A 22,016-nucleotide genomic window follows, 5' to 3' on the forward strand; every position below is an offset into this window, starting at 1 on the left:
ACAGTTCCGCAGTAAGACACGTGTCAATTGGTGTTCTTTATCCTTGCGGGTAAACTCCATTTCCCAGGTTACCTCGGGACAAATCCGGGGGCGGAACTTCAGAGCTCCACGCTTGCGCCTGCGCGTGTGGTTGAGGATGGGCTGGCGGCGGGTCCGGGTCCGCTGCCTGGCGCTGCGGACGGCGGGCCATGGTGGTTTGGATTGAGCTGGGCCCGGCCGGGGCGCCGAGTCGGAGGGGGTGGCAGTGAGCGGCGGCAGAGGCTGCGGGGCTTGGTTTGGCTGACTGGGGAGTCGGCAGGCGGCAGGTAAGGGCGAAGCCTCGGCCCTTGCTCCCCATCCTAGTCCCTTTTTCTGGGTAGGGCACTGCCCTGGGGCCTTGTCTTGAGTCCAGGTTCCTGCTCTCTCCTCGCCCCGCCCTGCGGGGCCGTGCCCTCCTCAGCCCGAGCGCACCTTCCAAGCAACCGTTACGCTCAGAGCAGGAGGGAAGGAGGTCAAGCGACCCAACTCGTCTGTTTCACAGATATGGAACCTCAGATTCAGAGACAGGGTTTGACTTGTGCAAAATGATCAAGATAGTTAAGATAGAGCCCAAACTGGAACCCACGGTTTTTGACTTCCAGTCCATCGCAGTTTCACCTCGCGGCTGTCATTGAGAAATAAAACCTTTTCCCGGTTTTTTTGTTTTGTTTTTGAGGAGTCTCGCTCTGTCGCCAGGCTGGAGTGCAGTGGAGCGATCTCTGTTCACTGCCACCTCCGCCTCCCGGCATCAAGCGATTCTCCTGCCTCAGCCTCCCGCGCAGCTGGGACTACAGGCGCGCGCCACCACGCCCAGCTAATTTTTGTATTTTTAGTAGAGACGGGGTTTCACCATGTTGGCCAGGATGGTCTCGATCTCTTGATCCGCCCGCCTCGGCCTCCCAAAGTGCAGGGAGTACAGGCGTGAGCCACTGCGCCCGGCCTTTTCCCGGTTTTTTAAACTGCAGCTTCCAGTCCTGCGGTCCGATCCTCTTCGCGGCCCCCCATCCCCACTTCAGTAAGCTTTCTCAGGTTGAAAAAGCCGAACTCTGGTTGTGTGGGCCCGTCATCAAAAGGTAAGCAGCCCCAAAATAAAGTTGTTAACTCTTTTTCTTCTCAGCGTGTTAGCCCAGAAAGGAGGTCTGCACATGAATAAAATGCTACTCTTTATTGATGTTGGGTATCTCCTACTTGAGATTGCAAACATCCTGAGAGCAGCGTCTTTGTCCAGATGACATTCGCCACGACTTTGATCTCAGTTCACCTGACTTCTGATGGCTTTGCCGTCTGTCCCTCCCTGTCCCCTCAGTCGACTTTCCCATTGGGAAACAGATGTGACTTAAAGCCATGGGAAGAGGGGAGTGTTGTGGCCAGCAATCTCCTCCAGTCTGGTGGCGGATGACCACTATGGCCTGTGACTATTACTGAGGGGTCAGAGTACTCGGGCTTGTGCTTGGGGTGGTAGTAAAGCTGCGCTTTGCTCTGTTTCCTCCCCTGTTCACTGAGATTACCCCCTTCTCCCCTACACACATCTTTTTGAATTTTGCTTTACCTCTATTTCTGGAGATGAAAAGTCTGGGCCAGGTGTGGTGGCTCACGCCTGCAATCCCAGCACTTTGGGAGGCTGAGGCAAGGGCATCACCTGAGGTCGGGAGTTTGAGACCAGCCTGACCAACATGGAGAAACCCGGTCTCTACTAAAAAAATACAAAATTAGCCAGGCATGGTGGCACATGCCTGTAATCCCAGCCACTCAGGAGGCTGAGGGAGAAGAATTGCTTGAACCCAGGAGGCGGAGGTTGCAGTGAGCCCAGATTGTCATTGCACTCCAGCCTGGGCAACAAGAGTGAAACTCCATCTCAAAAAAAAAAAAAAAAAAAAAAAGAAAAGTCTGTGTGTTCAGTTGCAGCCCACTTACTACATATGTAATTTTCCTGGCATCCCATACCCCATTAGCTAATGGAGAGAGGCCCTAGCCTCAGACTTTGTTCACCCAAATCTGTATCTGTGCATCTAGGAGCTTTCTGCTTACACGGTTGGGCTGATTTCTGGTTGGGCTTGTTTTCAAAAACGACTTCCAGCTCCTAAGTGCCATGATTTTAATAACAGTTTGTATTTCTCTCTTTATGAATCAGGAAGAATGATAACAGCAGACACTTATTTAGTGTTATCACATTGGCAGGAGTGTCCTTGCTGGTATTTGTAGGACAGATAAGACATCTGGCCAGGCTTTCCACTTCTGCATCCCTCCAGGTCATTCATTCAACAAATATTTATTGAGTACTTCCATGAGCCAGGTATTGTGCTAAGTGCTTTATAAACATTTCATTTACACTTACCAAATAAGTTTGCTCTTCATACCTGTGGGTTTCACATCGCTGATCCAATCCAACCATGGATTGGAAATATTTGGGGGCAGCTGGGCATGGTAGCTCGCTCACACCTGTAATCCCAGCACTTTGGGAGGCCAAGGTAGGCAGATCACCTGAGGTCAGGAGTTCAAGACCAGCCTGGCCAACATTGCGAAACCCTGTCTCTACTAAAAATACAAACATTTGCTGGGCGAGCTGGCAGGTGCCTGTAATCCCAGCTACTTGGGAAGCTGAGGCAGGGAGAATTGCCGGGAGGTGGAGGTTGCAGTGAGCCGAGATCTTGCCACTGCACTACAGCCTGGGCAACAGAGCGAGACTTCATCTCAAAAACAAACAAAAAAAGTGTTTATGTGTAGCATTTACTTTGTATTAGGTATTATGAATAATCTAGAAATGGTTTAAAGTATATGGGAATGTATGTATAGGTTATATGCAAACACTATGCCATTTTATATCAGATTTGAGCATCCATGGATTTTGCTATCTGAAGGGAGGACTGGAACCAATCCTTCTGCAGATACGGGGGTCGACTGTATCTGTATAGTTACAGAATCATAAAAGGTTAGAGCTGGAAGGGACCTTAGCATTTAATCCCACTCCCTCACTGAATGTGAACACAAGGAGATTGAGTCCCAGTAGAATTGAATGATTTGTCTGAGGTTACGGAACTGCTTAGGGACAGAATTGAACCCTAAAGAGTTGGGTAAATCTGGTCTTTGAGGCAGACATTTCCTGCAGCGCTCAAGAATTTAGGACGTGGTTAAGAATGATCTGAAAAGTGGAGAATAGAAGTTTTTTTTTTTTTTAAGACTAGAAGAGGTGTGATATATAATTCGAGTTTATTACAAACGAGGAATGCATTGGATTTGCATGCTATTGCTACAAAAAGTATTGTGGCAAATAGGAAACTCTCCATTACCTATAGAAAGGGAATGAACAGCAGTGTGGACAGTCCAAAAGCCACCTAGATTTGTTGTGGGGTAATCTGTTTTGTCCCACTCTTACATTTGATTGTGGGTGTCTACTATTTTAAAAATTCATGCTACAAGCCAAATCATGCTTCCAAACAATAGGGGTGGAAGTTTGAGATGGAGTCTCACTCTGTCTCCCAGGCTGGAGTGCACTGGCACGATCTTGGCTCACTGCAACCTCCACCTCCCAGGTTTTAGCGATTCTCCTGCCTCAGGCTCCCAAGTAGCCGGGATTAAAGGCACGCGCCACCATGCCCAGCTATTTTTTTGTATTTCCAGTAGAGACAGTGTTTCACCACATTGGCCAGGCTGGTCTCAAACTCCTGACCTCAAGTGATCCGCCTGCCTCGGCTTCCCAAAGTGTTGGGGGTACAGGTGTGAGCCACTGCGCCCGGCCTTTTTTTCCCTTTTCTACACTCCCCTTAATTCTTTTAGCTTCCTAGGAGGTGACAGGAACGGACAGTTTATCCTGGTGCTGAGCGTAGGTCCCTACTGAACTGTGCCTTCTCCTTCTCTGTGGGCCTTGTCTGCTGAGTTTCTTTTCACCTTAGGGCTTACAGGGCTTGTGCAAGGAGGTAATTAAGTGTTTTCTTTGAAAGGTCTTTTGTGGGGATGAGCCAGGGTGCAAGGAGAGTACAATACTCCAGTTACCGAATTGAAACCATCCCTGCAGTGGAGCAGCCTCCTCCAGTTTCTGTTGGGTTTTGAGCTACCTGTTAAATAAGTCAGTGGGATTGTCAAGGACAAAGCCCTCCCTGGCTGCCTCAGGGCAAAATCAGGTAATTTTTTTTCTGGTGAAAGTCTTTAATCTGCAGAACTGATGAAACTGTCATCGAAGGAATCTGTTAGCGCATCTGTGTCTTCTGTTCTGGTCATTGCCCAGGCAGCTGATCTCTTCCCATGGCTGTTGCATGAGGTAGAAACTGCATAGAGGAGACGGAGGCACTGGCAGAGGTGCCATAGAAGCAGTGAACTGGGAAGTCTGGTTGGGTAGCTTGGGGCTAAGGCAACAGCTGCAGAGAAGGTTCTTGAGTGTCTAATTAGACTGGGGCAGTGGAGTCCATCAGAGAGGTAAGGACCCGAGGCCTTCATGAATCAACATGGAGGTCCCCTCCCATTGACTCCTTCCTGTGTTCTGCTCAGAATACCTGGAGTTGTCTTGGCTACCATTTCCTTGGGGTGGGGCTGGGAATGGAATTGGAGACAAAGCATTTTCTGTCATGCAAGGGGTAGCTGGCTGTCCTGACAGGAGACAGGGAATCTCCTGCTACCAGGTTGAGTTGGCTAGCCTGTGACATCAGCCCAGAGGGAGTAGGAAGGAAGAGTATCTTTTGCCAAGACTTAAATAGCACCAGGAAATACCTCGGTGCAGGATCCACATGCTGTGTACTCATTCTTCCACTGGCTGTTCTTTGGTGAGGAATAATCATCTGAAGGTAGGTTGATGCAATAGGGCAGTCAGGAAGCCCTGGCAATCTCTGCTACAGTGGCCATGCCCAGAGACACAGTGGATAGCTTTGTCCATGTTGGCCACACTCCACCCAAAAGTCTGTCTACACAGACAACTCCTAAGGCTGCTTTGATTTGGAGTGGCCTTTCTCACCCTTTTCCTGTGGCCTGTTGCTTTAGGTGTGCATCACCTTGGATTTGCTGTGCAACCATGTGGTGTAATTTAAGTACGATTTCTGCAGGCTCAGAACCGTCAGTTTTACTCTCTTAATCTGGTTGGAACATTGGCATTGGTCAGTCCGTAGAAAAGTGAAGTAACCTTCCTATTTCTCATAGTTGGTGACTGTCCTAGCTGGGTCTTAGTCTTAGGTCTTTGCCCTCCAAGTGAGTACTCTAGGCCTTCCCACTAGCGGGGTAGGGAGGGAGGGCTCAGACTAGATTCTCACAATGGTGTGCTTTCATAGGAACCATGCGAGGCCAGCGGAGCCTGCTGCTGGGCCCGGCCCGCCTCTGCCTCCGCCTCCTTCTGCTGCTGGGTTACAGGCGCCGCTGTCCACCTCTACTCCGGGGTCTAGTACAGCGCTGGCGCTACGGCAAGGTCTGCCTGCGCTCCCTGCTCTACAACTCCTTTGGGGGCAGTGACACCGCTGTCGATGCTGCCTTTGAGCCTGTCTACTGGCTGGTAGACAATGTGATCCGCTGGTTTGGAGTGGTGAGTGATGTCCAGGGAGCAGGAAAAGGGGTGTTGTGGGGAGCAGAGGGACATGTCTCTCACAGACCCAACCCAGGTTTTGGAGGCTGGCCCTCATCCCCAGGGAAACTCCGAGTCTGCTTTGGGCATAGCTCTTGTGCCATGTCTCCCTGACCTTGCTGGTGTTGGCAGGTGTTCGTGGTCCTGGTGATCGTGCTGACAGGCTCCATTGTGGCTATCGCCTACCTGTGTGTCCTGCCTCTCATCCTCCAAACCTACTCAGTGCCACGACTCTGCTGGCATTTCTTCTATAGCCACTGGAATCTGATCCTGATTGTCTTCCACTACTACCAGGCCATCACCACTCCGCCTGGGTACCCACCCCAGGTGGGTCCTCACAGGAGCACTGGGGGAAGTTGCTGGCTATGGGAGCTGGTCCCAGGAGTGGGGACAGTACCTTGGTATGTTTTGAGAGACAGAACTGGTGCTGTCACAGTTATGCTCTCCCTTCACACAGGGCAGGAATGATATCGCCACCGTCTCCATCTGTAAGAAGTGCATTTACCCCAAGCCAGCCCGAACACACCACTGCAGCATCTGCAACAGGTGGGTCTTGGCTTTGCTCTCTGGGAATCCCAGCTGTGGTCCTTATGCTGTAGCCCTAGGGCAAAACCTAACCTTGAGTTTGCTAAGACATGGGTGAATCACCCATCATGTCCCAGGAGATGTGCCCTCTTCTCCTGACACCTCATCCTTAGGATGGTCCTGTGAGTTAGGCATTATTACCACTTGTGAAAACCGAGGTTTGGAGAGATGAGTTACCTTGTCCAACATCTTATAGCCATTAAACTGCGGAGCTGGGTTTGAAGCAAGGCCTGGCTGTCTTCAAAGTCTGTGCCCTTTCCACCTCAGCAGGATGCTGGTCCTTGTAGGGAAGGATTGGCACTGACATCTCAAGAACTTTGGCCACCGTAACAGAGCCTGTGTCCCTTCCTCACAGGTGTGTGCTGAAGATGGATCACCACTGCCGTATCCTTTTGCTTTCTCTTCTGCCTGAGGCCTTCTTTAGCTCCAGAGCACTGTACAGGGTTAATGGCCACCATTTTAGCATCACCCTGCAGAGAACACTGGAGTTGAGGAGTTGTGGGGGCTGACTATCTCCTGGGAGAGCAGGAAGCTCACACTCTAGGACAGATCTTCTTGGAGCAAGGAATCTTTTAACACCTCTTTCTTTTCTAGACTCTCATGCTAACAGCTATTGGATGGAAAGAGATGTTTGGGCTTCTGTGGTTGTTTACTGTGTACGCCAGATAGAACCATGGTCCCCATCTGCTGTTCCACACAGATGTTTGGCTAACTCCAGCTAGGCTGAAATATTGGCAGATTCATTTTACTGAAGGATTTCAGTTTCCGTGACTTCTTGGTGGGACCTGAATGCTCTGAAAAGCTTTGAGCATTTTCACCTCAACCTTGGGTGTGAACAGTCTTGTATTTTCTTGCCTTTGGAAAGTAGTTCTTAGTGACTGGAAGCCTGAGGCTTGGGTGATGTTGTCAGGACCCAGGGATGAACCCGAGGGGCCTGGACACCGCCTGAAATTGTGTTTGATTCTAGTCCTTAATCATTTCCCAACCAGCCTGGCTAAACAATTGTGTGGGCCACTATAACCATCGGTACTTCTTCTCTTTCTGCTTTTTCATGACTCTGGGCTGTGTCTACTGCAGCTATGGAAGTTGGGACCTTTTCCGGGAGGCTTACGCTGCCATTGAGGTGAGCTCGTCAGGAACAGGGCAGCTTGGTAGTGCAGAACTTTGGGATGTAGAACCTGTCCCTAAGGAATGGGGCTGGTAGCACCCCATCCTAGAGGCCTGAGAGTATAACCAGCACTGTTTTCCGTCCCCTTAGAAAATGAAACAGCTCGACAAGAACAAACTACAGGCGGTTGCCAACCAGGTGGGCTGTCCCCACCCCACTGCCTCCTGCTGCTCAGGCCTCGGGGTATAGAGTTGCTCAGGCAACTGGGGCCGACCTGCCCATGTAGTTGTAGAGGTTGCCGAGAGGCCACTGTAGACCAGATCAGGAGTGTTCAGGCAGGCTGGCTGTGGTGGGTAGACTAAGTGGCCTACAGGCAAGCTGGAAGCCCCTGGTATGTGACAGTTTTGGCTATCTATCCTGTCATCACCTCTCTTTGGGCCGAGCAAGCAATCCGCCTTGGTGATGGCCTGAGCAGCAAGGAGTCTATGTTAGTCTGTGTAATGGGGTTCCAGGGGACAGAGATCAGGCTGAGCCAGTCTGATCATCCCTTGCTCCTGGTCCATCTGCATCTGGATCATCCCTGCCCCCCAGTACCTTTTAGGACTCCTTAATCTGCTGAGCCCATCTTGGGCCCATATTGATTGTATTTCTGCTGCCCTTTCACAGTCCCTAGTGGAGCTCACAGTCCCTAGTGGTTCTCCCCACTCCAGTCAGTCCATTTGGGGTATGGTCTGGTCTCCTCTCTTGGAGATGCAGCTGCGCAGTGAAGGAGTTCTGGCTGGGGATTGGAGTGGCTTCCCCTGGAGCCCCATTTGTGTTGTCACTCTAAAGGCCCAGGGTCAGCTTCTCCTGTGCTTCACCATCCTGTCCAGACCCTGCTCTGCTGCCCAGTGTTTGTCCATGTGGTGATGCCGCTGGGCTTGGTCCACCCATCTTGGCTGCTACCCTGACTCCTTTGTGGCTTTACCCCGTTTTCTCTGCCTGGGTTTGGATCACTTCCTGCCTATAGGTGCTGGGGGCAGTTGCTAGAGACCCACAGAGCAAATGAGCCAGCTTTGCTGTTTTCTTTTTCTAGACTTATCACCAGACCCCACCACCCACCTTCTCCTTTCGAGAAAGGATGACTCACAAGAGTCTTGTCTACCTCTGGTTCCTGTGCAGGTATTTGTTTTTGATAGTTTTAAGGGAGGGGAAGCTTCAGAAAAAAAATTTTTTAGGTGCCCACACGCAGGCAGAAACCCATTCCTAAGTGAACTGCCACTGCTCTAGTCTAATTTAGGTTGGCAGAGAGCCAGCACTTTGTTCAGCATTCAGGGCAGGGAGCACTGAGGATATTGGCATTGCTTATTATTAAGCACACGGATACAAGTATATGCTTGATATGTAACCAAAGTAAGTTAAACTCCTTATTTAATCTTCATAGCACCTGTCTAAAGGTTCGGTGACTATTTATAGATGAGGAAAACTGAAAATTGGGGGCCAAGGGGCAGTGAAGTGACTTGTTCTATGATACACAGCTAATAGGAATATTAGCACTGGAATTTGAATTTCATGCCATCCCATTCCAACCCTGGGTGTTTACTACCTCCCACTATCTCCCAAGCATGGGTAGTTTAGGAAATATAGAACATTTTCTCAGCAATACAGACTTATTTCTCTATTCTCCTTTCCGCATACTCTCTTATTTTCCCTTAACAACAACAGAGGTGGAGTCTTGCTATGTTGCCCAGGCTAGACTCAAATGATCTTCCTATCTCGGTCTCCTGAATTGCTGGGACTACTAGGCATGAGCTACCATGCCTGGCTTCACATCATTTATTCTTAGGCCACGTTGATGCTTTTTCATTGATGCTCTTTATAGACATAGTGAAGTAAAAGTTTATCAAGGATATATGCTGGGAGGTGAGGAAGACTTAGGTAGAGAGATTCCAAGCCAGTTGTTATTGCTTAGCTCAATTTCAGACATACTTCCTCCAGCCCTCTCTAAACTACCCACCAGTCTTCGCCCCTCTTTTCTTAGTTCTGTGGCACTTGCCCTGGGTGCCCTAACTGTATGGCATGCTGTTCTCATCAGTCGAGGTGAGACTAGCATCGAAAGGCACATCAACAAGAAGGAGAGACGTCGGCTACAGGCCAAGGGCAGAGTGAGTAGGGTTGAAGGCTTGGGGTGGGTAGGTGGGTAACTGAACCTGCTCTCCTGTAAACAGAGGCCATGGGCAGGGCTGACTAGGGCAAGCAGTGTAAAAGGCCAGAACTACTCTACCTGAGCTTTAGCTTAGCCAATTTAGTCTCAAAAATTAGAAGTTCAAAGAAACGTGTTTTTCTTGGCTCCAGGTATTTAGGAATCCTTACAACTACGGCTGCTTGGACAACTGGAAGGTATTCCTGGGTGTGGACACAGGAAGGTAATGTAAGACACACAGACCAATGCTGTCCAACAGAACGCTGTGATGAGAAAGATGTTCTATGTCTGTGAGCACCTGGAATATGGCTAGTGGCTACTGTGTTAGCACAGTTCTAGACTCTAGGAATAGAGGTCATTGTTCATTTGAACCAGAGAGGCTTGAGGCCAATACTGTGTGGTTTTAAGTAACAGATGAGGCTTCAACATGACTACAGTAGAATCCTAGGAAAGCTGTGCTCAGGAAGGGGCCTCTGGGTGTAGGATACGGTGGCCACCAGTCACCTCTCACTTGGAGAGCAGTGTCTAGAGTTCAAGCCAATAATTTGTGAGATTAAAATAATCTACTTGTCATAGAGGCCCTAAGACAGTAACTGGAGCTAGCGCTCTCAGCCCAAGACAAGGGGAAACAATTTTTCAAATGGCAGTTACTGAGGTGGTAACAATCAGATGAGCAGACGTGCCTTCCCTCCTCCCTTTCCCATGTACATGACACTCCTATCACTGTGCTTACAGTGGACCTTTAGAAGTTTAGCTCAAAACCTTAAAAGGCCTTCAAAGCACCAAAAGGTACATTTGTTGGATAAAATTGGGTAGCAGAAATTAGAACTTTTGTTACTTTCATGATTGACACCGAGGTAGCTTCAGGATACCTTGATGTATGCTTGTTAAGGAATGATGATCGGGAAAGACCAAGAATTCTTGGAACTCAGAGACATTTCTCTCTTCTCTTCTAGGCATTGGCTTACTCGGGTGCTCTTACCTTCTAGTCACCTGCCCCATGGGAATGGAATGAGCTGGGAGCCCCCTCCCTGGGTGACTGCTCACTCAGCCTCTGTGATGGCAGTGTGAGCTGGACTGTGTCAGCCACAACTCGAGCACTCATGCTGCTCCCTATGTTATTTCAAGGGCCTCCAAGGGCAGCTTTTCTTGGAATCCTTGATCAAAAAGAGCCAGTGGGCCTGCCTTAGGGTACCATGCAGGACAATTCAAGGACCAGCCTTTTCACCACTGCAGAAGAAGGACACAATGTGGAGAAATCTTAGGACTGACATCCCTTTACTCAGGCAAACAGAAGTTCCAACCCCAGACTAGGGGTCAGGCAGCTAGCTACCTACCTTGCCCAGTGCTGACCTGGACCTCCTCCAGGATATAGCACTGGAGTTGGCCACCACCTCTTCTACTTGCTGTCTGAAAAAACAACTGACTAGTACAGCTGAGATCTTGGCTTCTCAACAGGGCAAAGATACCACGCCTGCTGCTGAGGTCACTGCCACTTCTCACATGCTGCTGAAGGGAGCAAAAATAAAGGTATTCGATTTTTAAAGATATGTAGCTTCTCACTCTCTGCCTCACAATAGGGCAGGGAAGGGGAAAGTCAGGGTCAAGACCTAGTGAGTAGGTGTTCTGGTCATGCTTCCTACACTTTTTTTTTTTTTGGAGACGGAGTCTCACTCTGTCTCTCAGGCTGTAGTGTAGTGGCGCGATCTCGACTCATTGCAACCTCCGCCTCCCAGTTTCAAGTGATTCTTGTGTCTCAGCCTCCCAAGTAGCTGTGATTAAAGGTGTATGCCACCACATCTGGCTAATTTTTCTATTTTTAGTGGAGATGGGGTTTCACCATGTTGGCCAGTCTGGTCTTGAACACCTGACCTCCAGTGATTCATGCGCCTCGGCCTCCCAAAATGCTGGGATTACAGGCGTCAGCCACCATGCCCAGCCTAATTTTTTTTTTTTTTTTAATTATTTGTAGAGATGGGTCCTTGCTATACTGCCAGGGCTAGTCTCAAACTCCTAGCCTCAAGCGATCCGCCTGCCTCAGCCTCCTAAAGTGATGGGGTTACGGGCGTGTGCTACTGTCCTGGTTACCCTGAAAAATTTTTGGCCAATCCCTGTCATTGTTATTCCAGTGACGCCTCTGGTTATGTGAGGCATATGTGGGGTGGGGGAAATATCTGACAGCCCCATTACCAAAAGAAATCTTTATTCTTCAGCAGGTACACAACATCCGCCAGCCCTGGTCCTCAGGGCCACGCTCATATGCACTCACCCCTCAGCAGCATATCGCCCCTTTTCTGACATATAAATGCAAGAGACCCAGGACCCTAGATCTTTCTTCAAACACAAGTGTCTCACACACACTTATTTTACAAATCCACTAGAAATATGGACTCTGATGTTCCTTGTACAGCCATGCAACAGAGGCCTAGCATTTGTGCTGTGTCTGTGGGAAAGGCAGTCAGAGGCCAGTGGTTTCCCTGCTTTGGGGAAGATGGCTCGATAGTTAGTAATCCCAGGTTAGATTGTCAGAACAGTCTAGGTCAGGACTGAGGGCTCAGCTGCCAGGGCTCCCCAACAGAAACCTGTAGGCAAAAAGAAAGTTGGCAGCATTAGTGGTGAGGCTCATCTTGGTCCCATCTCTCCCCACAACCTAGAAACTCACCACTCCCCCCTGGCTGACACTGCTTCCTTGCGCACCAATCTCTTCTTGTCATCCAGGGGTTTGGCTAAGGCCCGGATCACCTGTGGTTTGTACGGCAGTAGCTGTGGAGTCAGAGGATATAATCAACCTTGCTCTTCCAAGGCAACTGAAAGTACCGCTTTTTTGATTCTGTACAACTAATATTCTGAGGAAAGCAAAACATCTTTAGTGATTCCAAGCAATGTTAAGTGGCAGGATGGCCATTCTGTTACCTTCTGGGCCCAAGGAAAAGAATCCTTGGGCCCAGAATTACAAGATCTGTACCTTGTAATTCAGATCTGAATTACACAGCAGGGTGGCCAAGCCCACCTGACTAAGGCAAAAAGGTACTTATGTGTCTCTTGCGACGTTCCCAGGCCAGGGAAGGACACCTGAGGTACTTACCACAGGGGTGGGCAGGCGAGTGAGAGCATGCAGGCACTGCAGTGCGGCGATCCGGACAGCCTGGAACACAACCACAAGGAGGTGAGAGCATGCCCAGGGAGAAATGCTGGTGCCTAAGAGTTGCTGGGGCTCAACGCACCATGGAAGAGCTAGAGCTGAGGTTCAGAAACTTGGTGACGAGGGTGTCCACATGAAGACTCATGACTTGGGGTGCTTCCAGTAGAAGAGGCTGAAGGCAGCTGAGGGTGGAGAGCTGTACCACACAGTCAGGGCAGGACAGGGCCTCCAGCAGCAAAGAAAGAAGCTAAGGGGCAATGGGCAAGGTGGGGGATGGCCACATCATGAAGATCCTGGTTCATGTTCCCTCCCCTTTCTAGCCCCATCTGGGGAAGAATAGCTTTGTCCTTTGCTTAGAAGCTCTGCCTGCAGGACTTACCGTGGGCAGCTCTGGCAAGAGCACAGGCTTGGGCAGCCTGTTAAGTACATGAGAAAGACCCTTCAAGTAGTTTGGCTTCACATCTGTAAAAAATGGAAAGGCTTAGAGGAGAAATTGGACTTAGATATATAGCTTGAGAATTCAATTCCAATCTGTGATGAGGCTGAGACATCAGCCTACAAAGGGGTGAAAAAGCCCTTCACGCTCAGAATAAGCAAGATAGGCCCATCAAAGGAAGAAGTGGGACAAGAATCTAGAAGTTTAGTCTTCTAGGCACAGACCACAATATAGCTCTAAAGCAGCAAGTGGGCCCTAAATTATCTTAGGGAATGTGGCCAAGCAAAGGAGAGGTGTGTATATGTGGGGACTTTCTTTCAGACTCCTCACCTTGGGGAGCAGCATGGAAGCCTTGGACCAAAGCAGGCACATTATCTGTGAAGAACCGCTGGCGGAACATGATCCGCACTTCAGCATGGCCAGCACGAGTCAACACATCAGTGCAGTCAGACATGAGCAGAGAGAAGCCATCAGCTGCTGCTGGACCTAATTCTGGGTCAATCAGTAGGCCCATGAGCTGGAGAAAAAAGAGCCTTTGAGGTACATCAGGGAAGAAGGATCTTAAGTGCCAAAGATGAGGATGGGGCCGGGTGTGGTGGCTCATGCCTGTAATCCTAGCACTTTGGGAGGCCAAGGCAGGTGGACTGCTTGAGTCTAGGAGTCTGGGCAACATGGCCAAACCCAGTTCTTACAAAAAATACAAAAATTAGCTGGGTGTGGTAGGGTGCCCCTGTAGTCCCAGCTACTTGCGAGGCTGAAGTGGGAGGATCACTTGAGCCTACGGAGGTTGAGGCTGGAGTGAGCTGTGATTGTACCACTGTACTCCAGCCCGGGCGAGAGTGAGACCCTGTCTCCAAAAAAAAAAAAAAAAAAAAAAAACCAAAACAAAACAAAAAACACACAGAGGAAGATGGAAGTCCTTGGGAGGAACAGGAGCAACAAGAAAGTTTGTTTAGGTCCTGGGTTCTGTCTCCAGAAAGGACGTACCCGGGCTGTAAGGCAGGAGCTGAGAGGATGGTATCTGAGCACTAGGGCCTTTGTTACCTGTAATTGGAGACAGAGAGAGCAATTGGGGAATGACACTCAAACCCGAGAACCCTGAGACATAGATGTTTATGGTTTAGGGTCAAACAGGGACATTTTATTTAACCAGGCATAACTGCCTCTCTGGCTAACCAGACTCCACTCCAACTCCTTACCCAGAGAAGAAGAGTGAAGGCCTGACTACGACAGGGCCCAGAGCCCAGGCCAGCCTCCACTTTGTCCACAGCCAGCTGTAGGAATTCATCCAGCTGCTGCCCTAAAAAGGAGAGAGAAAATGCTGACAGAAAGGCTACACATTTTCCCTTTAACAATGAAGGATGCAAATCACTTAAGTGCAGAGCTCCCTGAGAAGCTGTTAGAAAGGGAAAATATCATTTTTGCCTGTGGACAAAATGATTGGACACCTGCATAAGAGCCTGGTATTCTCATAATACAGAGGTGCTGCCATTTGAAAAGAGAGGGTCATCTACTTCCAATAAAGAATGATCCACACTAGCCCCACTGTAGGGAGTAGGACGGCAGAACTAGACTCTTTGTGCTCCCTTTTCTTCTTAGGTACTATAAAGCTCTGCCCAACTGTGGTCTTGACGCTTTTCCCATGGGCAGTCCCAGGACAGTGCTTGAGCAGTTGAAGCCCTATTAATGTTATTAGCAAGCTCCTTTTAAAAAGAGAATGAGTACTGAGCTATAAGATTTCATGGGTAGTTGATTCTGGGAGGCTCCTTACATAGTCTGATCTCAGTACCTGCAGGGTGCTTGTTGAGGAGTCCTGCAAAGCACTTGGCAGCAGCGGTGGAAGAAAAGGGGCAGCTGTGGCAGCAGCTCAGTTCCAAAAGCTCCCGCATGAGTTGGTTCAGCTGAGGGATTTCCACCTACAGAAAACCTGGCCATGTAATGGACCCAGAGAACACTTGAACTCCAAGAGACCCAGTACACAGTGGCAGCAGGGACCGGGACGGATGAGAACTAACTTCTCTGGTGGGGGAAGTAAAAGATCAGCTTAGCCTGTGGCAAATTTCAGCCCAGAGTCACCTTGTCAAGGTTAAATAATGGTACTTCCCAAATGTGCTCACTTACATTTCGAGGCAGGGAGCAGACAAAGGCCATAAGCAGTGCAATCAGCCGCCTCTGCCCTGAGGAGCCATCCTATAAAGGAAGGAGAGCCCGATCAAGCCTGCCAGCAATAAGCTTGTCTGCCCCTCTACCCATTCCAGATTAGCCCTAAAAAAAAAAACCAGCTTGAAGGATGTAAGTTCTAAGACTGTTACCTGGAATGGCTGGAATCTGCTCGGGAAGCTGTTTTCAGGCAGAAAAGAGACATTGCCATCCAAGAAGAGGGGCACAATGTGTGTGACACTCTGGGCAGCTAACCTGGGGGCAGAGTACTAGGTATGACCAAGGAGCTAGGATTCTAAAGCAGCCCTCTCCTCCACAGACGTGCTTTTCAACCTGGGGTTTGAATTAGGATCACCATGTCAATGGGACATGCCCTGATCATTCATGCATTGAACAAATATTAATTTGGCACATATGTGCCAGTAATCATTTCCATTCAGGTTCCCATCTGGGAAGTCAAGGTATATTTTAAAATGCTCTACAGGTAATTCTTAAGCACATCTGTGGCTAAGAACCACTGGCCCATGGCTTCCCACCCTCATAGTCCATGGTGCTAAGAGCCCCTTCCTTTTGTTTTGTCAACAAAACTTACAAGACAATTAACTGCACCACATTTACATATAGGTAAAAGGACAGCTGACAAGGCAGCTACCTGTTGCTTCTTCCCAAGAATGCTATCCTTCTCCCTGGGTTCAAGCCACATCCATGATTATACTTACTCAGGGCTCAGGTGGGTCGTAGCAGTGCCAATGACAGACACCATGGCAGCCAACACCTCATCCTCCAACAGTACTTTTCTCAGAACTGAGGGCTCCTTCTCTGCAAAACACACACGCACACAATCACAAGACCATGACGGGTTCAAGAAATGAATGATTGGGTTCTGTCAGTACCACTGACTCGGGGGCTTGACTCTAGCCACGACAGCAGTTCTTAATCTGGCCTCTGGTAGTGCTGTAGTCCTGAGAATTAGCAGGGCACCAGAAACAGGAGGGTCTGACCTGGGGCCACAGAGCGCTCTTGAGAACTCTGCACAGTTCTTAGACTAGGCCAACAGTGGGAAAGAGGGATAGCTAAGATGAACATTCTTAACATAAGAAATAGAAATGTTGTCCCTGGTGTCCATGGAGATGCAAGGAAAAAAAAAATAGTAATGTTGGTCTCTGAAAAAATTAAAAACATGGATTTATCTTCATGGGTCCTTATTATTTATAGCAACTATCATACACTGAGTACTTCCTGTGTGGCAGGTACTATACACTATCTTATTTAATCCTTACCAACTACCCTGTGAAACAGTAATTTTTTTTTTTTTTTGAGACACGAACAGGATCTCGCTCTGTCACCCAGGCTCGAGTGCAGAGGCACAATCTTGCCTCACTGCAGCCTTGAACTCCTGGGCTCAGGTGATCCTCCCACCTCAGCCTCTTGAGCAGCTGGGACTATAGGTGTGCACCACTATGTCTGACTATTTGTAGAAACAGGGTCCCTTGTGTTGCCCAGGCTGGTCTCAAACTCTTGGACTCAAGTGATCCTCCCATCTTGGCCTCCTGAAGTGCTGGGATTACAGGTGTGAACCATGGCGCCAGCTTAGACGGTACTCTTTATCTTACAAGTGAGGAAATTGAAGCTTGGAAAGGCTGAATATCTTCACCTAAGTTAGCAAGTGGTAGAGTTGAGGATAAAACCCAACCAGGTGGGCTTGACTCCAGAGTCCAATTCTAAGTAAAGTAATCACATAGCACTTCAAGGGGAAAAGGTGTGCATTCTTTTGAATGTTGCTAACACTAGTGGATTTTGGTTCCTGCCATTGGTTAGGGTGGCACCCTTTGCTATGAAGTGAAATCTCACTCTGAGGACAAAGGATTCAAAATAAACCTGATGGTACAAAACACAGTACCACCAATACCCAGAGGGTGGTGCTGTTCAACACCAGCAGAGGGCAGAGTTCCCAAAAGCCAGGAAGGAGAGGTGGAAAGTTACCTGGCATAGAGGCCTGCACAGCCAAGGCAAGCAGGCAAGGTATAGCTGTCTGGTGGAAATACCAGCAGCTCTCAGGGTCCTGCTGACATTTTTCTGCCATCTGTTTGAGGCTCTGACAGACAGCAATAACGTCACTGGATTGTGCAACCATATTCCCTGTTGATGAGAAAGTGTTCTCTGTAAGGTTTGCTTAAAAGCACTTTCAGGTGTTTCCAATACACAGCAGATGAGAGGAATAAAGATGAGTGACTGAAGAGACCAAGAGTGCCTTATTAAAAAGCTGAGTCACTTTATTCTCCTGGCTGTTCTTTCTGATCTATTCAGACTTCATAGTTGAGACTTGCTCTGTCCCAGGCTCTGCAGCAGAAGCACTTGTATATATTCTCTCTTTATTTTTCATAACAACCTTAGAAGTATCATTTCCCTCACTCTATAGAGAAGGACATGGAGGCACAATGAAATAAATGATCAGTGGCTTTTCCAGGGTCACAGGAAGTGCAAAGTCAGGAATCAAGCCCAAGTTATAATCCAAGTCTAGTTATTCATTCTACTATGTAACAGCTGCTGGATCAACCATAGTAGGCCTGAACGTACCCACAGGGCAGGCTGCTGTCACTTTTGCATTGGAGCAGTGCTTCTCAAACTCAACGGTCTACGAGTTACCAGGGTACACTGTCAAAATGCAGATTCTGATCAGTGAGGGCCTGAGATTCTGCACTTCTAACAAGCTCCCAGATAACGCCCATGCTGCTGGTTAACAGACCATCTTTTGAGCACCACGGCCTTAGGGTGATGCCTCTCAATTCTGATCCCACATGAAAATTACCTAGGTACTTTTTTTTGGAGACAGGGCTTCACTCCTGTTGCCCAGGTCAGGCTGGAGTGCAACGGAGTGATCTTGGCTTGCTCCAACCTCTGCCTCCCGGGCTCAAAGTGATTCTCCTGCCTTTCTCCTGCCTTAGCCTCCCAAGTAGCTGGGACTACAGGTGCATGCCACTGCTCCTGGCTAATTTTTGTATTTTTTGTAGAGATGTGGTTTCGCCGTGTTGCACCGGCTGGTCAGGTCTCAAACTCTTGAGCTCAAGTGATCCATCAGCCTTGGCCTCCCAAAGTGCTGGGATTACAGGCGTGAGCCACCACACCCAGCCCGGCACTTTTTTTTTTTTTTTTTTTTTGAGATGGAGTCTCACCCTGTTTGCCCAGGCTTGAGTGCAACGGCACGATCTTGGCTCACTGCAACCTCCGCCTCCCGGGTTCAAACGATTATCCTGCCTCAGCCTCCCGAGTAGCTGGGATTACAGGCGCCTGCCACCATGCCCAGATAATTTTTAGTAGAGACGGGATTGCACCATGTTGGCCAGGCTGGTCTCGAACTCCTGACCTTGTGATCCACCCGCCTTAGCCTCCCAAAGTGCTGGGATTATAGGCATGAGCCACTGCGCCCAACCGTTTTTTTCTTTTGAGTTTCACTCTGTCGCCCAGGCTGGCCAGGCTGGAGTGCAGTGGTGCAATCTCAGCTCACTGCAACCTCCGCCTTGTGGGTTCAAGAGATTCTCCTGCCTCAGCCTCCCCAGTAGCTTGGATTACAGGCGCATGCCACCATGCCCAGCTAATTTTTTGTATTTTTAGTAGAGACGGGGTTTCTCCATGTTGGCTAAGTTGCTCTCAAATTCGTGACCTCAAGTGATCTGCTGGCCTCGGCCTCCCAAAGTGCTGAGATTACAGGCATGAGCAGCGGCCCTGGCCGGGTACTCTTAATAGTACTGTTGCCCAAGTCCCATCCCTCCTCAGAGACTGATTCAGTTGGAGGCAGGCATCAGTATTTTTTTTTTCTTTTAAAAGAGCTGATTCTGTTAACTCTTATGTATAGCTACAGCTAGAACCACTGCCTTAGAGACTACAGCTTCCCATTCAGCCCAGTCTGTTGGTGGTTATTCCTAGTAGTTACCTCTGTTCACCTGCCAGAGATGCTGCAGCAGCAGAGGCAGTGTCTCCTTGACGATGCTGGGATGTGTTGATACAGCTGACAAGGCTTGCAGACAGCACAGATGCCGGGAGCACTGGGTGGGCTCATCTCCTTTAGTCAAATTTGACTCCCCTGAAAGCAACCCATGAGATGAAGGTTCACTGTGTGATAGCAAGCACGAAGGTCCAAAGCCTTGCTGGGAAGGGATGGGCCACAGAGGATTAGAGACACATACCTACACGCAGCTCCTCAGCGAGCTTGGGTACGAGGTGGCTGCTGAAGGCCACAGGGTAGAGAGCAGCCAGGGTTCCTGATGCTTCCAGTGCTGCCATCCTGCTGGAGGCGCAGAGCAGATAAGCATTGGCTGAGCCTGGGCTCACAGCTCTCTTGCCTACGTCTGATATTAGGCAGATTCAGGAATGTGAGCTCCCAACACCTTGCTAAAGAGCAGAACTCAAGTACCTACACCACTGAGCTGGACATGGCTTCTTACAGCCTAAGAAGAGAGCAGTTCTACATCTCTCCAACTGGTTAGCAGCCAGTCTAACACAGAGCTCACCTCCCCTAAGGAGAGCCAAGGGTCAGAAGCACAGAGCCCTGGTCCTAGCTTGATCTGTTGCTGCCAATACAGAGGCAGGGAACAGCTTGCTGTATATCTCACTGCTTTAAATTCTCACCAACTCTGGGAATCCTCCTTCAGGAAGCTCAGTCTGTACAGGTGACCCACTGCCAGCTCCAAGTCCTCAGAAGATAGGAGATCTGTAGTTAGAAGGGAACATGAATCTCATCTTTCTTCCCCTGCAGCCATCACAACCCTTCCAAGCTCTTATTAGGAATCCCAAATCATCCAGAGTTGCAGTAAGAAGAGGATAGTAAGGCTGCTTTTCACCAAGGCAGCCTTACAAGAAAAGGACCAATATTTTCCTCTTCTCTCTTTCCCTTAAGATGTACCTGGCTGGGCACCCAAGACTGTGAGTGTACGGATGCCAACAAGCTGAAGCTGGGTGCTGGGGTCTGTTAGAGCCATGAATACCAGTGAGCACAGCTGGTCCTTGAAGCCATTCAGAGGCCTTTGATCTAGGGAGAGACAGAGGCCAGATTAGAAGGAAGACACTGCATTCCATATCCCTGACTAAGCTGTGATACACAGCCAACCTGGGGTAGATTTTTTTTTGAGACAAGGTCTCTGTTGCCCAGGCTGGAGTGCAGTGGTGCAGTCTCGGCTCACTGCAGCCTCTGCCTCCCAGGTTCAAGCTGTTCTCCTGCCTCAGCCTCCCGAGTAGCTGGAATTACAGGCATGTGCCAACAGGCCTGGCTAATTTTTGTATTTTTAGTAGAGACAGGGTTTCACCATATTGGCCAGGCTGGTCTAGAACTCCTGACCTCAAGTTTCCCGCCGGCCTTAGCCTACCGAAGTGCTGGGATTATAGGTGTGAGCCACCATGCCCCGCCTCCTGGGGCAGATTTAAAGAGCTTAATCCATTGGGTATCCAGGAAGCACACTGAGAAAAATAAACAGATCTCATCCATCTCATCTGTTAAGTGTTCTCTTGTGCTACAACCTCAGAACAGGACCACTGTTCTAGACTACTTTTCCACAGCACTCTTTGTCCTGCTATCCTTTATAGGCTGAAGTGTTCAACAGTCCCCAGAGCACTGCAATGGAAGGCAACCTCACCTTTGTCTTCATAGCTCCATTTCTGCTGCAGCTTCAAGAAACCCAGGAGCATTTCAAGGATTGTCCGCCGCTGGCTGCTCTGTAATGTTTCAAGGGGTACTGGAGTCAAAGAATATTTTAAAGGATTTCAATCCTGCTACTCTGGATGTAGGGAACATCCTTTCTTTCTTCCAAGAGATGGGGGTTTTGCTATGCCACAGCCAGGCTGGAATACAGTAGCATGATTATAGCTCACTGCAGCCCCGACCTCCTAGGTTCAAGTGATTCTCTCGCCTCAACCTCTTGAGTAGTTGGGACTACAGATGCGTGCCACCTTATCCAGCTAATAAAATTTTTTTTTTTTTTGTAGAGATGTGGTCTTGCCTTGTTGCCCAAGCTGGTCTTTAAATCCTAGCCTCAAGTGATTCTCCTGCCTTGGTCTCCTAAAGTGCTGGGATTACAGGCATGAACCAGCATGTCCTGCTTGGCTAATTAAAAAAAATTTTTTTTTTTTTTTAGAGACGGGATCTCACTTTGTTGCCCAGGCTGATCTTGAACTCCTGGCTTCAAGCAATCCTCCTGTCTTGGGAGAATGATCCTTTTATGCATGAGACAGGGAAAAAGTGAGTAAGGGAAGCAGCAGCAGCAGCTAATGGGAGCAAAACCCAACGTCTACTATGTTGGCCCAAGCTAAAACTTAGCTCACTCTCTGCGAAAGGGAACCTAGCACACAGGTCTCATCATTTCCCCCAAAGATTCTGCTCCCTTACCTGACTGTGCTTGTGGAACTGTTCCAGCAGTAAAGGCAGTACATTGCTGGTGACAGAGTCACAGGCCCGGGCAGATGCACCTGCAGCTGCCTGCAACAGCTTGGCACTAGGCCACACCAGTTTCATGTCCGGTTCACACAGGTGGTGCCTGCAGTCTAGAGAAGCAGCACATCACAGAGCTGGGGAGGAGGCCAAATGGTGCCTGACTCCCCTACAGTCCAAAGAGGTTGGAGACTGAGACCCATGACAGTTTGCAAGCAGTTAACACTCAAATTGTTTTCAATTCAAAGTAGGGCTGTCGCCCCCAAATCACCAAATATGTTGGGGCTAAACAATAAAGGTCACTGGCCCTTAAGGAATGTCATTTGTTTTTTTTTTTAAGAGATGAAGTTTTGCTCTTGTTGCCCAGGCTGGAGTGCAGTGGCGCAATCTCAGCTCACTGCAACCTCTGCCTTTTCAAGCGATTCTCC

At 49.1% G+C, this 22,016-nt stretch overlaps 2 protein-coding genes across 52 annotated transcripts in view; one reads left to right on the top strand and one right to left on the bottom strand.

Moving 5' to 3' along the window:
- The first annotated feature begins 92 nt into the window (after positions 1-92).
- Positions 93-10,980, top strand: ZDHHC16 (zinc finger DHHC-type palmitoyltransferase 16). 48 transcript variants are annotated; one of them, XM_054435443.2, is made up of 14 exons: positions 106-305; positions 984-1,091; positions 2,150-2,311; positions 3,957-4,136; positions 5,271-5,518; positions 5,690-5,884; positions 6,015-6,103; positions 6,498-6,526; positions 7,132-7,265; positions 7,401-7,448; positions 8,326-8,411; positions 9,271-9,394; positions 9,585-9,655; positions 10,389-10,980. In XM_054435443.2, exons 5-14 carry the CDS (start codon positions 5,276-5,278, stop codon positions 10,501-10,503), a joined length of 1,134 nt encoding a protein of 377 aa, XP_054291418.1. In that variant the 5' UTR covers positions 106-305; positions 984-1,091; positions 2,150-2,311; positions 3,957-4,136; positions 5,271-5,275; the 3' UTR covers positions 10,504-10,980. The 48 variants fall into 48 exon arrangements, with proteins under 48 accessions (XP_054291424.1, XP_054291416.1, XP_054291423.1 ...); XM_063670070.1 differs by lacking the exon at positions 2,150-2,311 and having other exon boundaries at positions 104-305; positions 9,325-9,394; XM_063670072.1 differs by lacking the exon at positions 984-1,091 and having other exon boundaries at positions 104-305; positions 2,197-2,311; positions 9,325-9,394.
- Positions 10,981-11,618: 638 nt separating this feature from the next.
- MMS19 (MMS19 homolog, cytosolic iron-sulfur assembly component) overlaps positions 11,619-22,016 on the bottom strand; it is a 40,227-nt gene continuing 29,829 nt past the window's right edge. For 3 of the 4 annotated variants that reach the window (XM_054435433.2, XM_054435435.2, XM_063670059.1), the window contains 19 exons: positions 21,547-21,701; positions 20,798-20,876; positions 20,071-20,196; positions 19,797-19,878; positions 19,355-19,455; positions 19,102-19,251; positions 17,154-17,309; positions 15,890-15,989; positions 15,323-15,425; positions 15,132-15,200; positions 14,800-14,926; positions 14,210-14,310; positions 13,998-14,054; positions 13,341-13,527; positions 12,954-13,036; positions 12,657-12,821; positions 12,518-12,577; positions 12,095-12,195; positions 11,619-12,014 (listed from right to left, as the gene is read on the bottom strand). In XM_054435433.2, coding sequence (XP_054291408.1) covers positions 11,987-12,014; positions 12,095-12,195; positions 12,518-12,577; positions 12,657-12,821; positions 12,954-13,036; positions 13,341-13,527; positions 13,998-14,054; positions 14,210-14,310; positions 14,800-14,926; positions 15,132-15,200; positions 15,323-15,425; positions 15,890-15,989; positions 17,154-17,309; positions 19,102-19,251; positions 19,355-19,455; positions 19,797-19,878; positions 20,071-20,196; positions 20,798-20,876; positions 21,547-21,701 — 2,030 coding nt within the window. In that variant the 3' untranslated portion in view covers positions 11,619-11,986. The remainder of the gene's footprint in view (positions 12,015-12,094; positions 12,196-12,517; positions 12,578-12,656; positions 12,822-12,953; positions 13,037-13,340; positions 13,528-13,997; positions 14,055-14,209; positions 14,311-14,799; positions 14,927-15,131; positions 15,201-15,322; positions 15,426-15,889; positions 15,990-17,153; positions 17,310-19,101; positions 19,252-19,354; positions 19,456-19,796; positions 19,879-20,070; positions 20,197-20,797; positions 20,877-21,546; positions 21,702-22,016) is intronic. The other variant, XM_054435434.2, reaches the window with a different exon arrangement.

The sequence above is a fragment of the Pongo pygmaeus genome, chromosome 8, assembly GCF_028885625.2.
Source record: "Pongo pygmaeus isolate AG05252 chromosome 8, NHGRI_mPonPyg2-v2.0_pri, whole genome shotgun sequence".
Lineage (NCBI taxonomy): Eukaryota > Metazoa > Chordata > Mammalia > Primates > Hominidae > Pongo > Pongo pygmaeus.

What these genes read in the sequence shown, in the direction of transcription:
- ZDHHC16 (XM_054435441.2), top strand. Translation starts at nt 5,276, where the DNA reads ATGCGAGGCCAGCGGAGCCTGCTGCTGGGCCCGGCCCGCCTCTGCCTC. An exon ending in CGCCTGGGTACCCACCCCAG is followed by an intron (nt 5,885 to 6,014) that starts GTGGGTCCTCAC and finishes CCCTTCACACAG; the next exon opens with GGCAGGAATGATATCGCCAC. An exon ending in CACTGCAGCATCTGCAACAG is followed by an intron (nt 6,104 to 6,497) that starts GTGGGTCTTGGC and finishes CCTTCCTCACAG; the next exon opens with GTGTGTGCTGAAGATGGATC.